Below are 17288 nucleotides of genomic sequence, written 5' to 3'. Positions count from 1 at the left end.
CATCATTTCGGCCATTACCTTGGTAAAGACCCGGGGTGCCGTGGACAATCCAAACGGCAGCGTCTGAAACTGATAGTGACAGTTCTGTACCACGAACCTGAGGTACCCTTAGTGATAAGGGCAAATTTGGGACATGGAGGTAAGCATCCCTGATGTCTCGGGACACCATATAGTCCCCTTCTTCCCGGTTCGTTATCACTGCTCTGAGTGACTCCATCTTGATTTGAACCTTTGTAAGTGTTCAAATTTTTTTAGATTTAGAATAGGTCTCACCTAGCCTTCTGGCTTCAGTACCACAATATAGTGTGGAATAATACCCCTTTTCTTGTTGTAGGAGGGGTAATTTAATTATCACCTGCTGGGAATACAGCTCGTGAATTGTTTCCCATACTGCCTCCTTGTCGGAGGGAGACCTTGGTAAAGCAGACTTCAGGAGCCTGCGCAGGGGAAACGTCTCGACATTCCAATCTGTACCCCTGGGATACTACTTGTAGGATCCAGGGGTCCTGTACGGTCTCAGCATCATGCTGAGAGCTTGTCAGAAGCGGTGGAACGCTTCTGTTCCTGGGAATGGGCTGCCTGCTGCAGTCTTCTTCCCTTTCCTCTATCCCTGGGCAGATATGACTCTTATAGGGACGAAAGGACTGAAGCTGAAAAGACGGTGTCTTTTTCTGCAGAGATGTGACTTAGGGTAAAAACTGTGGATTTTCCAGCAGTTGCCGTGGCCACCAGGTCCGATGGACCGACCCCAAATAACTCCTCTTCCTTTATACGGCAATACACCTTTGTGCCGTTTGGAATCTGCATCACCTGACCACTGTCGTGTCCATAAACATCTTCTGGCAGATATGGACATCGCACTTACTCTTGATGCCAGAGTGTAAATATCCCTCTGTGCATCTCGCATATATAGAAATGCATCCTTAAATGCTCTATAGTCAATAAAATACTGTCCCTGTCAAGGGTATCAATATTTTTAGTCAGGGAATCCGACCAAGCCACCCCAGCTCTGCACATCCAGGCTGAGGCGATCGCTGGTCGCAGTATAACACCAGTATGTGTGTATATACTTTTTATGATATTTTCCAGCCTCCTGTCAGCTGGCTCCTTGAGGACGGCCCTATCTATAGACGGTACCGCCACTTGTTCTGATAAGCGTGTGAGCGCCTTATCCACCCTAAGGGGTGTTTCCCAACGCGCCCTAACTTCTGGCGGGAAAGGGTATACCGCCCATATTTTCTATCGGGGGGAACCCACGCATCATCACACACTTCATTTAATTTATCTGATTCAGGAAAAACTACGGTAGTTTTTTCACATCCCACATAATACCCTCTTTTGTGGTACTTGTAGTATCAGAAATATGTAACACCTCCTTCATTGCCCTTAACGTGTGGCCCTAATAAGGAATACGTTTGTTTATTCACCGTCGACACTGGATTCAGTGTCCCTGTCTGTGTCTGTGTCGACCGACTAAAGTAAACGGGCGTTTTAAAACCCCTGACGGTGTTTTTGAGACGTCTGGACCGGTACTAATTGTTTGTCGGCCGTCTCATGTCGTCAACCGACCTTGGCGCGTGTTGACATTATCACGTAATTCCCTAAATAAGCCATCCATTCCGGTGTCGACTCCCTAGAGAGTGACATCACCATTACAGGCAATTGCTCCGCCTCCTCACCAACATCGTCCTCATACATGTCGACACACCCGTACCGACACACAGCACACACACAGGGAATGCTCTGATAGAGGACAGGACCTACTAGCCCTTTGGAGAGACAGAGGGAGAGTTTGCCAGCACACACCAAAAACGCTATAATTATATAGGGACAACCTTATATAAGTGTTTTCCCTTATAGCATCTTTTTTTATATATTTCTAACGCCAAATTAGTGCCCCCCCTCTCTGTTTTAACCCTGTTTCTGTAGTGCAGTGCAGGGGAGAGCCTGGGAGCCTTCCCTCCAGCCTTTCTGTGAGGGAAAATGGCGCTGTGTGCTGAGGAGATAGGCCCCGCCCCTTTTTCGGCGGCCTCGTCTCCCGCTCTTAACGGATTCTGGCAGGGGTTAAATATCTCCATATAGCCCCCGGAGGCTATATGTGAGGTATTTTTAGCTAAAAATAGGTTTTCATTGCCTCCCAGGGCGCCCCCCTCCCAGCGCCCTGCACCCTCAGTGACTGCCGTGTGAAGTGTGCTGAGAGGAAATGGCGCACAGCTGCAGTGCTGTGCGCTACCTTAAGAAGACTGAGGAGTCTTCATGCCGCCGATTCTGGACCTTCTTCTTGTTTCAGCATCTGCAAGGGGGCCGGCGGCGAGGCTCCGGTGACCATCCAGGCTGTACCTGTGATCGTCCCTCTGGAGCTAATGTCCAGTAGCCAAAGAAGCCAATCCATCCTGCACGCAGGTGAGTTCACTTCTTCTCCCCTAAGTCCCTCGTTGCAGTGATCCTGTTGCCAGCAGGACTCACTGTAAAATAAAAAACCTAAGCTAAACTTTTCTAAGCAGCTCTTTAGGAGAGCCACCTAGATTGCACCCTTCTCGGCCGGGCACAAAAATCTAACTGAGGCTTGGAGGAGGGTCATAGGGGGAGGAGCCAGTGCACACCACCTGATCCTAAAGCTTTACTTTTTGTGCCCTGTCTCCTGCGGAGCCGCTATTCCCCATGGTCCTTTCAGGAACCCCAGCATCCACTAGGACGATAGAGAAAGATGGCTTAACACTTGTTGTCTGGATTTGTGGAGAAATAATTCCACACCGAAGAGGTGGCTTTTTTGGTATTTTGCCCAGGCATCACAATGGGCTTATCTTCCCACGGACAACAGGTGTCTACCCCGGTGCCTGATTTTGCCCAGGCATCACAATAGGCTTTTTCCTTCCATGGGCAACAACTGTCTCCACTGTTGCCTTATTCAAACAAACCACATCAATTTATTTTAACAGCAGTACCCATATATTTTTACAGCATACAGGACCAGTGTGCTTTTAATTTTTTACTGCACCCCTGAATTTTTACAGCATACAGGGCAAGTGTAATGTTAATTTAACAGCATGATGTTGAGATCAGGTCTGTTTGGAGGCCATATCATAACTTCCAGAACTCCTTGTTCTTCTTTATGCTGAAGATAGTTCTTAATAACATTGGCTTTATGTTTGGGATCGTTGTCCTGCTGTAGAATACATTTGGAGCCAATCAGAAGCCTACCTTATGGTATTGTATGATGGATAAGTACCTGTCTGTATTTCTCAGCATTGAGGACACTATTAATCCTGATCAAATCCCCAACTCCATTTGCTGAAATGCAGACCCAAACTTACAAGGAACCTCCACCATGCTTCACTGTTGCCTGCAGACACTCATTATTATACCGCTCTCCGGTAGTCATTCCGAGTTGTTTGCTCTTTGCAGTTTTTCGCAACAGAGCGATTAGGTGGAAAATGCGCATGCATATGGTACGCAGCGCGCATGCTTTAACTAATTTAACACAAAACTTTGGAGATTTAGACAAGCTCGAGCGACGTTTTTTCATCGCTCGAGTGATCGTAGTGTGATTGACAGGAAGTGGGTGTTTCTGGGCGGAAACTGGCCGTTTTCAGGGAGTATGCTAAAAAATGCAGGCGTGCCAGGTAAAAACGCAGGAGTGGCTGGAGAAATGGGGGAGTGGCTGGCCGAACGCAGGGCGTGTTTGTGACGTCAAACCAGGAACTAAACAGACTGAGGTGATCGCAATCTAGGAGTAGGTCTAGAGCTACCCAGAAACTGCAAGGAATTATTTATTAGCAGTTCTGCTAATCTTTCGTTCGCTATTCTGCAAAGCTAAGATACACTCCCAGAGGGCGGCAGCCTAGCGTTTGCAATGCTGCTAAAAGCAGCTAGCGAGCGACAACTCGGAATGACCACCTCCATCCCTTTAATGAACGAACCACTGTATGATTTTTATTAAGGTTCCTGATACTTTTATTAGTGCCCCTGTATGATCAACATGTGCATAACATCATGCGGCTGATGCTGAGATGATTACACCCAGAATACAGGCTGTACACATATGAATGGGTGCAGATTTGGTTGAACTTGACACTTTTGCCTGGTTACAACCGGAGAACAGAGGCAGAGGGGAGAAGTTATCTAAATTAGACGTGTCCACTTATTTGGTAACAGATGCAGACAAGCACAGAACCTTTTATATATATATATATATATATATATATATATATCTGTCAAGACGTATGATTTGCAGGGGCAAATACATGTTGATGATGATGATGATGATGATGATGTTCAGCACTTGTTAACCGCCCCTGGCTGTTTGAATGCAGATTCATTTTTGTTTTATTTGTACATAGTAAGCAGTCTTTTACACACCGCACTCCCTATACTTTTTTAATACATACCACTCCATAGCCCTGCGGAGGCAGCACTGCACAAATCACTGGGATAATGGTGTGGTGGCTATTTTCCCAGCAATCTAAGCATGTGCAGTGGGAAAATGGTCACTGTGCCACTTTCTGGAGACCAGTATTGTCTGAGTATACTACTAGCTTGTAACACTGGCTAGAGAGGAGGGGCCTAGACGGAGACTGCACATGGGCCCCTTCCTCAGTTAATATGCCCCTGGGTGTATAGTAAGTGTATCTGATGTGTAACTGGTACATATGCTACTGGTGCAAACCTGCATACTTCTGGATCGTACATTGGGATGTAAATGCGTTCAGACTCAGCAAAACCCCTAATAAGTACATTATAGCCACTGGCATATCTCTAATGGGTGCAGTGTGTGCGGTGCACACAGGCCCCTGATCCAGAGGGAGCATACACTGCACCCATTTCTTCTATATACTTACCTTTCTGGTGTCCAGGTGTGGTTCCCTTCTTCTCCCGAGTCCCGTTGCTGGCAGATTCAGCAGCGATGTTACTGCTCTGTCTGAGCACTAGAGACTCTGTTACAGTGCCAGAGTTTACAGCGCATGCGCAGGTCTTCGAAAAAATGGCATCTGCACCATTTTTCGTAGACTTGCACATGCTCTGTAGACTCTGGCACTGTGCCAGAGTCTCTAGCGCTCAGACAGAGCGCTAACAGCGCTGCTGCCGGCTACGGGACGGGAGAGGAGGGGGCCCACACCCGGAGACTGCACACGGGTCCACTCCTCTATAGATACGCCTCTGATTATTGCACAGGACTATGACTCTATTAACTCATATTTATGTTTTGATTCATCTGACAGATATAGATGAGTGTCTCACTGGAACACACAATTGCAGACAAGATCAAGTGTGCGTCAATGTGAGAGGATCATTTAGTTGTTCGTGTCCCAGAGGATATCAGAGACGTGGGGAACAATGCATCGGTGAGTACTACTATAGTAGTATTATTTCAAAACTATTCTTTACAGACATACCAATGCCAAGCACTGATAGTGGTTTCTCCATGAAAAATAAAAGGCTTAAGTTTGTGAACACAGGTGTAGTTGGCCGTCTTATGTCCCAGAAGAAGTCACTAAGTACAGCATTTGTATGTGTGTGATATATAATGGATATCATGTAATATATGATGTAATAGCTCCATGAAACACTAAACTTTTTGCCTTGTCTTATCGGAGTGTGCCTAGATGCTGCTCTTTAGTCTGAGCCAGAAAATTGGGATTCCAATGTGTCATCTATTGGGTGCATAGTGAAGTAAAACTAATCCTATCAATCTAGTTAATCATAGAAATAATCATAGAAATATAGAATTTGACGGCAGAGAAAGACCACTTGGCCAATCTAGTCTGCCCTAAACACATGTACACGCACACACATACACACTAGGGTTAATTTTTTTTATATTTTTGGATTGTGGGAGGAAACCGGAGTAAGAAAGAGATCATGGTTACCTTTTATTCCAAAAGGACACATCACAATGCACTGCACTACAAGCCCCTTTTCAGCTAGTCATGTATAATGCTGCTTTGAGTTCTGGGGCTCTTGTTGCTGGAGTGTGTCTTTGGCCTGGTTAGTTTTAACTGATCATCAGGTGAGATAGCATTAGGTGACCTGTGGTTCCTGGTTCCATTTCAGTATTCTTGCATATAACCCGCCCGTGGTTCCTGTGTGTCACTCTCCTATAAATACTATGAGTGCAAGTCCCCATTTTCTGTACGTCTCAGCTCATACTCCAGGACTCATTCTGTATGTGGTGAGAGTTATGATTTATTGAAGCGTAACACATTAGGGGGACATTTACTAAGCAGAGATAAGAGCGGAGAAGTGAGCTAGTGGAGAAGTTGCCCATGGAAATCCAATCAGCACTGAAGTAACATCTACAATTTGCATACTATAAAATTATACAGAGCTGCTGATTGGTTGATGGGGTAACTACTCCACTGTCTCACTTCTCCGCTCTTATCACTGCTTAGTAAATGTCCCCCTAAATTTGAACATTAATAATATATTTTCTTATTTATTTTTTTATATTGCGCTCTTTCTCCCATAGGACTCAAGGCCCTTAACAGATAGAATGAACATAATACAGTACATAATATACAAACTATGAAAACAATAAGTAGATGTAGCTTTGTATGAAGCACAGAGAGCATTGAGATACTACACAGGGTGTGGCAGCCATTTTTAATCATTAGTTGCAGGAATAATCATCCTACCCACTCAAGGTCCAGGTAAGTCATCCATTTTAGGTGCACTACATAGGCTAACACTAGGCAGAATGGGCCATGCCTGGAATTGATGACAATTAATAAGATAAGAATACTCGGTAAGATCCTTCTATTTTAATCAGGACCCAGGTGATGTTGCAGCTCTCAATGGCTGGTGACCAGCAGCTGAACTGTGTCCTATAATATGGCATCCCGTTCTACTGCACTGGTCGAGCCAGACCTGATTCAAACAAAAAATCAAATCCACAAAAAAGTTGGATCCATACTAATTTTACAAGAATACATTTTTCAGTATTGCTTGTATAAATTTGTTGTGGAGTTGGGTGATTTTGTAATGAATTTAGCTAAACTGTGTGTGAATTTAGTTTATTTTTCTATTTTAATGTATATTAATAAATATCCAGCTTTTACTTTCTCCTTTTCTGGATTTCAAATAAAAAATGACCCTACCTGGTTGCACAGGGGCATTTGCACTCTGTTTTTAAAACTGTTTATTATTAAGATACTCTATTAATAAAGCCAGAAATTGTCTCACACTTAAATCACCAGTGATTGGTTTCCATACCTACCTAATGTACACCACTCCTGATAAAGTCGACAATGACAAAACGAGTTGGGTGTTTGAAAACTGTATCCACATTACCGTAAAGACAAATTTGGTACAAACGTGCATTCTGTCTAGGATGGTACAAAAAGTGGTATCATATCCGCTTTTTGGTGCATATATATTCATTGTGATTTGTACTGTAAAAAGTTTTAAATATATATACTTGCTGTTCCACCAGTTCTTCGCACGGGAGTTTCTGATTTTCACGGTTGTAAATATAAATGAGTGTTAACAATTTGGTAAATCTAATTAGATGTAACTGTGAGACGTCTTAATGTATGTAAATATTAATCTATGGTTTTTGGCGTTACCCTAGAAGCACCCGCAGCAGACACGGTAAGAAGTGACAGGACCATTTTTGTAGTTTATTAAATTCTACACCCTGGAGGTTCAGTCCAAATCTTGATCTGATTGTCTGTTTGGGCGTTATCATTCATTCAACACAAGCCACGCATCGGTAATGACGCCAGTATGTCAACCCTCTATTCATCTCCTTAGGGGTGGTTTATTAAAACTCTAGTTACTTAACTTTCCTATTTCCCACCTGAAGAATACCTATGTTTCAGCTTCCTAACATATCGGGAAGTAAGAGAATTAGTGATGAGTCATTCAGTGAGTGATTGAGGGTTTTATACAGTGTGTGTATATATATATATATATATATATATAGAGAGAGAGAGAGAGAGAGCTGGATCTGCACTCTTGGGATTAGAATAATAGTACCTCCGTGCCTTTGTAGAAATGTGTAGATAGCAAGGTAATCTCCCCAGGTGGAGAGAGTAACACACGGCACTGGAGGATTTGTGAATAGCAAATGTTTTTACTTCAGCTTTTCGGGACGCTGAGTCCTGTCATCAGGAAAAGCATCTCCTGCTTGGGAAGATTACCTTGATATCTATCTATCTATCTATCTATCTATCTATATATATATATATATATATACTGCATGTATATATATTAGAGATGAGCAGGTTTGGCTCCCTGAGAACCAAACCCCACCAACGTCACAACCCGAGCCTGGATCCGAGCCAGGCTCGGGTATTCCCTCCTGACTCGGAAACCAGAACGAGGCGGAACGTCATCATCCCGCTGTTGGATTCTCGCGGGGTTTGAATTCCATATAAGAAAACACGCATCGCCGCCATTTTCACTCGGGCATTGGAGAGTGTAGTGAGAGGACGTGTCTCCGTCCTCATTGTCCTGCATCAGTAAAATGGTAGTGTCTTGTGCTGCATCAGTCCAATCACGGTGGTGTCCTCTGCTGCCATATGTCCAGTGTAGCTGTATAACTTCAGTCCAGTGGTGCTGTTTTGTGCTGCATCAGTTCAGTGGTGGTGTATTGTGCTGCATCAGTCCAGTCACAGTGGTGGTGTCCTCTGCTGCCATATGTCCAGTGCTGCTGTATAAGTCCAGTCCATTGCAGTGCTGCTGTGTTATCCTGCTTCAGTACAGTGCTGGTGTCCCTGTGCTGCTGTATATGTCCAGTGGTACTGCTGTATATGTCCATTGATACTGCTGTATATGTCTAGCGGTACTGCCGTATAAATCCAGTGATAATGCCGTATATGTCCAGTGGTACTGCCATATAATTCCAGTGATACTGCCGTATATGTCATGTGGTACTGCCATATAAATCCAGTGGTATTGGCGGATAAATCCAGTCCAGTGATACTGCCGTATATGTCCAGTGGTACTGCCATATAAATCCAGTGATACTGCCGAATATGTCCAGTGGTAATGCCATATAAATCCAGTGGTACTGGCGTATAAATCCAGTCCAGTGATATTGCCGTATATGTCCAGTGGTACTGCCAGAGAATTCCAGTGATACTGCCGTATATGTCCAGTGGTACTGCCTTATAAATCCAGTGGTATTGGCATATAAATCCAGTCCAGTGATATAGCCGTATATGTCCAGTGGTACTGCCAGAGAATTCCAGTGATACTGCCGTATATGTCCAGTGGTACTGCCATATAAATCCAGTGGTATTGGCATATAAATCCAGTCAAGTGATACTGCGGTATATGTCCAGGGGTACTGTCATATAATTCCAGTGATACTGCCGTATATGTCCAGTGATACTGCCGTATAAATCTAGTGGTACTGGCGTATAAATCCAGTTCAGTGATACTTCCGTATATGTCCAGTGGTACTGCCATATAAATACAGTGATACTGCTGTATATGTCCAGTGGTACTGTCATATAAATACAGTGGTACTGGTACTGGTGTATAAATCCAGTCCAGTGATACTGCCGTATATGTCCAGTGGTACTACCGTATAATTCCAGTGGTACTGCCATATAATTCCAGTGATACTGCCGTATAATTCCAGTGGTACTGGTGTATAAGTCCAGTGATACTGCTGTATAAATCCAGTCCATTGCTACTGCCGTATAAGTCCAGTGGTACTGCCATATCATTTTAGTGATACTGCCGTATAATTCCAGTGATACTGCCGTATAAATCAAGTCCAGTGGTACTGCCGTGTAAGTCCAGCAGTACTGTCACATAAATATAGTGATACTGGCGTATATGTCCAGTGGAACTGTCATATAATTCCAGTAAGACTGCCATATATGTCCAGTGGTACTGCTCTATATATCCAGTGGTACTGGCGTATAAATCCAATCCAGTGATACTGCCATATATGTCCAGTGGTACTGCCATATAATTCCAGTGATACTGCCAAATATGTCCAGTGATACTGCCATATCAATCCAGTAGTACTGGCGTATAAATCCAGTCCAGTGATACTGCCGTATATGTCCAGTGGTACTGCCGTATAATTCCAGTGGTACTGCCAGAGCATTCCAGTGATACTACCGTATAATTCCCGTGGTACTGGCGTATAAGTCCAGTGATACTGCCGTATAAATCCAGTACAGTGGTACTGCCGTGTAAGTCCATTAGTATTACTGTATAATTCCAGTGATACTACAGTATAATTCCAGCAGTACTGTTACATAAATATGGTGATACTGCCGTATATGTCCAGTGGAACTGTCATATAATTCCAGTAAGACTGCTATATATGTCCAGTGGTACAGCTCTATATATCCAGTGGTAGTGGCGTATAAATCCAGTCCAGTGATACTGCCGTATATGTCCAGTGGTACTGCCATACAATTCCAGTGATACTGCCGAATATGTCCAGTGATACTGTCATATAAATGCAGTGGTACTGGCTTATAAATCCAGTGGTACTGCCAGAGCATTCCAGTGATACTACCGTATAATTCCAGTGGTACTGGCGTATAAGTCCAGTGATACTGCCGTATAAATCCAGTTCAGTGGTACTGCCATTTAACTCCAGTGGTACTGCTGCCGTATAATTCCAGTGATACTGCCGTATAATTCCAGTGGTACTAGCGTATAATTCCAGTGATACTGCCGTATAATTCCAGTGGTACTGGCGTATAAATCCAGTGGTACTGCCGTATAATTCCAGTGGTACTGGCCTATAAGTCCAGTGATACTGCCGTATAATTCCAGTGATACTGCAGTATAATTCCAGTGGTACTGGCGTATAAATCCAGTGATACTGCCATATAAATCCAGTCCAGTGGTACTGCCATATAATTCCAGTGATACTGCCGTATAATTCCAGTGGTACTGGTGTATAAATTCAGTGATACTGCCGTATAAATCCAGCCAGTGGTATTGCCGTATAAGTCCAGTGGTACTGACCTGTGCTGTATATTATTTATTCAATTTAAAGGGGTTATTAATATTTAATCCAAATAATTTTTACAGGGTTTGCCCTGTGTGGTGTAGGGATACGATGTCCTGTGCCGCATATTGTTTTATATAAAAAATATTGGAGAACAAAAATTTGGAGGATAAAATAGGGAAAGATCAAGAACCACTTCCTCCTAGTGTTGAAGCTGCTGCCACTAGCCATGACATAGATGATGAAATGCCCTCAACGTCGTCTGCCAAGGCCAATGCCCAATGTGATAGTAGAGGGTATGTAAAATCCAAAAAGCCAAAATTCAGTAAAAAGACCCCAAAAAATAAATTTAAATGGTCTGAGGAGAAACGCAAACTTGCCAATATGCAATTTACGACATGGAGTGGCAAAGAACGGCCAAGGCCCTGGCCTATGTTCATGACTAGTGGTTCAGCTTCACATGATGATGGAAGCCCTCATCCTTCCACTAGAAAAATGGTAAGAGTTAAGATGGCAAAAGCACAGCAAAAAACTGTGCGTATCACAAATCCCCAAGGAGAGTTCAAGTGTGTCGGCGGTTGCGATGCCTGACCTTCTCAACACTGGACGGGAAGAGGTGGCTCCTTCCACCATTTGCATGCCCTCTGTAAATGCTGGAGGTAGCACCCATAGTCCAGTTTCTGATATTCAAATTGAAGATGTCACTGTTGAAGTACACCAGGATGAGGATATGGGTGTTGCTTTTTCTGAGGAGGAAGTTGATGATGAGGATTCTGATGGTGATGTGGTTTGTTTAAATCAGGCACCGGGGGAGACACCTGTTGTCCGTGGGATGAATAAGCCCATTGTGATGCCTGGGCAAAAAAACAAAAAAGTCACCTCTTCGGTGTGGAATTATTTCTCCACAAATCCGGACAACAGGTGTCAAGCCGTGTGTTGCCTCTCTCAATCCATAATAAGTAGGGGTAAGGACGTTAACCACCTAGGAACACCCTCCCTTATACGTCACCTGCGCATTCGTCAGAAGTCAGTGTCAAGTTGTGAAACTTTGGGTAAGAGCGTAAGCAGTCCACTGACACCTAAATACCTTCTTCCTCTTGTACCCAAGCTCCTGCAAGCCACACCACCAACTCCCTCAACGTCAACTTCCTCCTCAGTCAGGAACATCAGTAGTCCTGCAGGCCATGTCACTGGCAAGACTGAGGAGTCCTCTCCTAACTGGGATTCCTCCGGAGGATCCTTGAGTGGTACGCCTACTGCTGCTGTTGCTGCCGCAGCTGCTGTTGTTACTGCTGGGAGCCAATCGTCATCCCAAAGTGAGAAGTCGGAAGACCACGTGTACTACTTCAACTAAGCAATTGACTGTCCAACAGTCCTTTGCGAGGAAGATGAAATATGACAGCAGTCACCCTGTTGGAAAGCGGATAACTGAGACTTTGACAGCTATGTTGGTGTTAGACGTGTTTCCGGTATACACCATTAGTTCAGTGGGATTTAGAGAACTGATAGAGGTAGTGTGTCCCCGGTACCAAATCCCATCTAGGTTCCACTTCACTAGGCAGGCGATACCGAGAATGTACAGACATCAGAAAAAGTGTTCTCAGTGTCCTAAAAAAAGCAGTTGTACCCACTGTCCACGTAACCACGGACATGTGGACAAGTGGAACAGGGCAGATTAAGGACTATGACCCTCATTCTGAGTTTATCGCACCAAGCAACTCTTTGCTGCTGGTGCGATCAACCAATCTCCGCCTATGGGGAACTGTATTTTATCATTGCAGGGCTGCGATCGCTTTGTGCAGCCCTGCTATGCTAAAAAAGTTTCACACAAATCAAGACCAGCCCTGGACATACTTACTCTGTGCAACTAATCCAGCAATAATGGGGTTGGCTTTGACGTCACACATCCGCCCTCCGTTCGCCTGGAAACGCCTGCGTTTGTCTTACCACTCCCTGAAAATGGCCTCCAATGGTAAGTTGACGCCTCGGAATGCCTTCCTGCAGTCAATCTTCTTGCGGTCGCTGCTGCAACCACTTTCTCCATTGTCAGCATTGTTGCGGGCAATGACGCGCAATCTCAATGCGCATGCCGCGCATGCGCATTCCAGACCCAATCGCACCACTGCGAGGAAGTGCAGCATGCGATTGGGTCGGAATGAGGGCCTATATGACTGTGACAGCCCAATGGGTAGATGTATTGCCTCCTGCAGCAATAACAACAGCAGCGGCACCAGCAGCAGCATCTCGCAAACGCCAACTCGTTCCTAGGCAGGCAATGCTATGTATCACCGCTTTCCATAAGAGGCACACCGCTGACAACCTCTTACAGAAACTGAGGGACAACATCGCACAATGGCTTACCCCACTTAGACTCTCCTGGGGATATGTGATGTCAGACAATGCCACCAATATTATGCGTGTATTAAATCTGGGCGAATTCCAGCACGTCCCATGTTTTTCACATACAATTAATTTGGTGGTGCAGAATTTTTTGAAAAATTACAAGGGCGTGCAGGAGATGCTGTCGGTGGCCCTAAAAATTGTGTGCCACTTTCGACATGCAGCCACCGCGTGCCAAAGAATGGAGCCCCAGGAAAGACTCCTGAACCTGCCCTGCCACCAACTGAAGCAAGAGGTGGTAACGAGGTGGAATTCAATACTCTATAAGCTTCAGAGGATGGAGGAGCAGCAAAAGGCCATTCAAGCCTATACATCCACCTACAATATAGGCAAAGGAGGGGTAATGCACCTGACTCAAGCACAGTGGAGAATGATTTCCATCTTGTACAAGGTTCTCCAACCCTTCAAACTTGCCACACGTGACTGGGGCCGCGAGGAAAAGGATAAAATGTCCTAGTCCACCCGCTGGCAGTGATGTAGGGCAGTCAGGAGCGAGTGCTGACATCTGGTCTGGACTGAAGGACCTGCCAACGATTACTGACATGTCTACTGTCACTGCATATGATGTTGTCACCATTGAAAGAATGGTGGACGATTATATGAGTGACAGCATCCAAGTAGGCATGTCAGACACTCCATACGTATACTGGCAGGAAAAAGAGGCAATTTGGATGCCCTTGCACAAACTGGCTTTATTTTACCTAAGTTGCCCACCCCCCTCCAGTGTGTACTCCGAAAGAGTGTTTAGTACAACCGGTAACCTTGTCATCAATCGGCATAGGAGGTTACGTCCACAAAATGTGGAGAAGATTATGTTCATCAAAATGAATTATAAATTCCTCCAGGAAGACCTTTACCAGCAATTGCCTCCAGAAAGTACACAGGGACCTGTGATGGTGGATTCCAGTGGGGACGAATTAATACTCTGTGAGGATGAGGATGTACATACTGAAAGGGGTGAGGAATCGGAGATGAGGATGAGGTCGACATCCTCTGTAGAGCCAGTTTGTGCAAGTATAGATTGATTGCTTCTTTTTTGGTTTGGGCCCAGACATTTCAGCCACAGTATTGTGGCAGACCCTGTCGCTGAAATGACTGGTTTGTTAAAGTGTGCATGTCCTGTTTATACAACATAAGGGTGGGTAGGAGGTCCCAAGGACAATTCCATCTTGCACTTCTTTTTCTTCTTTGCATCGTGTGTTGTTTTGGGACTAATTTTTTTAAAGTGCCATCCTGTCTAACACTTACGTACAACTCCAGGGGTACTGCCATATAAGTCCAATCCATTGGTGATGTCTTGTGCTGCCATAAGTCCAGTGGCGGTGTACTGAGCTGTATATTATTTATTCCAAATAAAAGGGTTATAAACATTACTTATATTATTATCCAAATAATGTTTACAGGGCTTGCCCTGTCTGGTGTAGGGGTACACTGGCCTGTGCTGCATATTATTATAATAGCTCCAAATAAACGGGTTATTATTATCCAAATTAATTTTACAAGCTTTGCCGTGTGTGTGTGTGTGTGTGTGTGTGTGTGTGTGTGTGTGTGTGTGTGTGCGTGTGTGTGTAGTTTAGGGGTACGTTCTCCTGTGCCACCAATATTGTGCATGTATTACATCTGGGCAAATTCCAGCAAGTCCCATGTTGTTTGTGCAACACACTTGTGTCGCTTAGCTTAGTCATACAGCTACCCCATTGCACTTCTTTTTCTTCTTTGCATGATGTGCTGTTTGGGGCCTAGTTTTTTTTAAGTGCCATCCTATCCGCAACTGCAGTGCCAGTTCTAGATGGGCCAGGTGTTTGTGCTACACACTTGTGTCGTTTAGCTTAGTCATACAGCTACCTCATTGCACCTCTTTTACTTCTTTGCATGATGTGCTGTTTGGGGACTAGTTTTTTTAAGTGGTATTCTGTCTGCAACTGCAGTGCCACTCCTAAATGGGCCAGGTGTTTGTATAGTACACTTGTGTCGCTTACCTTAGTCATACCGCTACCTCATTGCACCTTTTTTACTTCTTTGCATGATGTGCTGTTTGGGGCCTATTTTTTAAATCTGCCATCAAGTCTGCCACTGCAGTGCCACTCCTAGATGGGCCAGGTGTTTGTGCCGCACACTTGTGTCGCTTAGCTTAGTCATACAGCCACCTTGGTGCAACCTTTTGGCCTAAAAACAATATTGTGAGGTGTGAGGTGTTCAGAATAGACTGGAAATGAGTGGAAATGAATGTTATTGAGGTTAATAATACTGTAGGATCAAAATTACCCCCAAATTCTATGATTTTAGCTGTTTTTATGTTCAATTCAAAAATCATCCAGATCCAAAACCAAAACCCGAAAGGGTGGTTTTGGCAAAACCAATCCAGATCCAAAACACGAGCAGGGAACCAGAACCAAAACCAAAACACAAAACACAAACTGTAGCTTTACTGTACAACCACAGACAATACAAAGTAATAAAAACACTTGGTTCTTACATTTAGTGAGGGGAAGAAAGTGCTGGTGTAGTGCAATATATCCTCAACGCGTTTTGTCTCTGAAGCCTCCATCTAGAGGATTGACTTCATCAGGAGACACACACAAAACCAAAAAAAGAAGGCTGCACTCCGAGACTTGAAATCCGTTCAACAATACATCTTTATTCATTCTTACCTACAATACCGGAAATGGCCGTGAGGCTCCCAAAAAACGCGTGGCACTCCTGTCTGCCCAGAAAAGTTGGCAAACCTCCCGAGCTCCCTGCACCCATCCATACCCCCCTGCAGCCATCTGTGAAAGTGGGTGGAATGGGGGCAATTATATGATTCACACTGAATTGCATCATCATAGCCCCACCCCCCACACTTAATAATGCATGGGCATTGTAATCTGGGCATTGTATAGCGGGAAGCAGGGCCACGATGACATGATAGCATCTCCATGCCCACGCACCGTCCACCTATGCTGATGCCGTGCCCCTGTTGTGCTGTCCTGACTTCCCCCTCCTAGAAGGAGCAGCCAGAATGTCAGCAAGTATGCTGTTATTCCAACATTTCAATAGAAGGAAGCTATTTTCATCAGGGACGATAATACAATTAACAAACAAACAAACAAACAAACAAACAAACAGCAGTATATACCACATATCTGATAGACAACACCTGAGGCTGGGCATTCACTTACACACTTAACAAACGCTGTATGCGCCCTACAGAATATCAAATGGAACAGATGCATGCATGCCATGCCGGAAGAAGAACTTCCATCGTAACATGCAAAACATAGTAACAATATACACAAATATACAGTTTTAAAGCCAATTTACTGAATAATTGCAATCAAAAGTTGTTTAAATTAAAAGTGTATAAACGTCATAGTATCAACATAAATGGTTTGATTATATGACAGAGTAGATCAAAATACAGCTAGATAATAATGGGGGTCATTCCGAGTTGATCGCTCGCTGCCGATTTTCGCAGCGCAGCGATCAGGTGAAAAAACTGCATTTCTGCACATGCATATGCCCCGCAATGCGCACGCGCGATGTACGGGTACAAAGCTCTTTGTGGTGGTGCTCAGGTTCTAGCAAAGTTTTTCTTCGCACTGGCGGCCGCAAAAAGATTGACAAGAAGGGGGCGTTACTGGGTGTCAACTGACAGTTTTCAGGGAGTGCTTGCAAGAATGCAGGCGTGTCTGAAAAAACACAGGTGTGGTTGGGCGTTCGCTGGGCGGGTGTATGACGTCAAATCCGGACACGAATAGGCTGAAGTGATTGCAAGCGCTAAATAGGTTCCGAGCTACTCAGAAACTGCACAAACTGTTTTTGCAGAGCACGGCTGCACATGTGTACGCACTTCTGCTAAGCTAAAATACACTCCCCAGTGGGCGGTGGCAAAGCGTTTGCACGGCTGCTAAAACTAGCTATTGGAATGACCCCCAATATGCGAAGCACAACAGATAATTCCTGTTATTACCAAAGTTATGGA

General features: G+C 44.5%; 1 protein-coding gene across 1 annotated transcript in view; it reads left to right on the top strand.

Moving 5' to 3' along the window:
• Positions 1–17288, top strand: part of EFEMP1 (EGF containing fibulin extracellular matrix protein 1) — a 193193-nt gene that overhangs the window by 107537 nt on the left and 68368 nt on the right. Inside the window, exon 5 of the mRNA XM_063918200.1 lies at positions 5220–5342. Within this exon, the coding sequence (XP_063774270.1) occupies positions 5220–5342 (123 nt within the window). The remainder of the gene's footprint in view (positions 1–5219; positions 5343–17288) is intronic.

Source organism: Pseudophryne corroboree, chromosome 4 (genome assembly GCF_028390025.1).
Source record: "Pseudophryne corroboree isolate aPseCor3 chromosome 4, aPseCor3.hap2, whole genome shotgun sequence".
Taxonomy (NCBI): Eukaryota; Metazoa; Chordata; class Amphibia; order Anura; family Myobatrachidae; genus Pseudophryne; species Pseudophryne corroboree.
The sequence above is the reverse complement of the archived record's forward strand: the minus strand, read 5'-3'. Positions and strand labels throughout refer to the sequence as shown.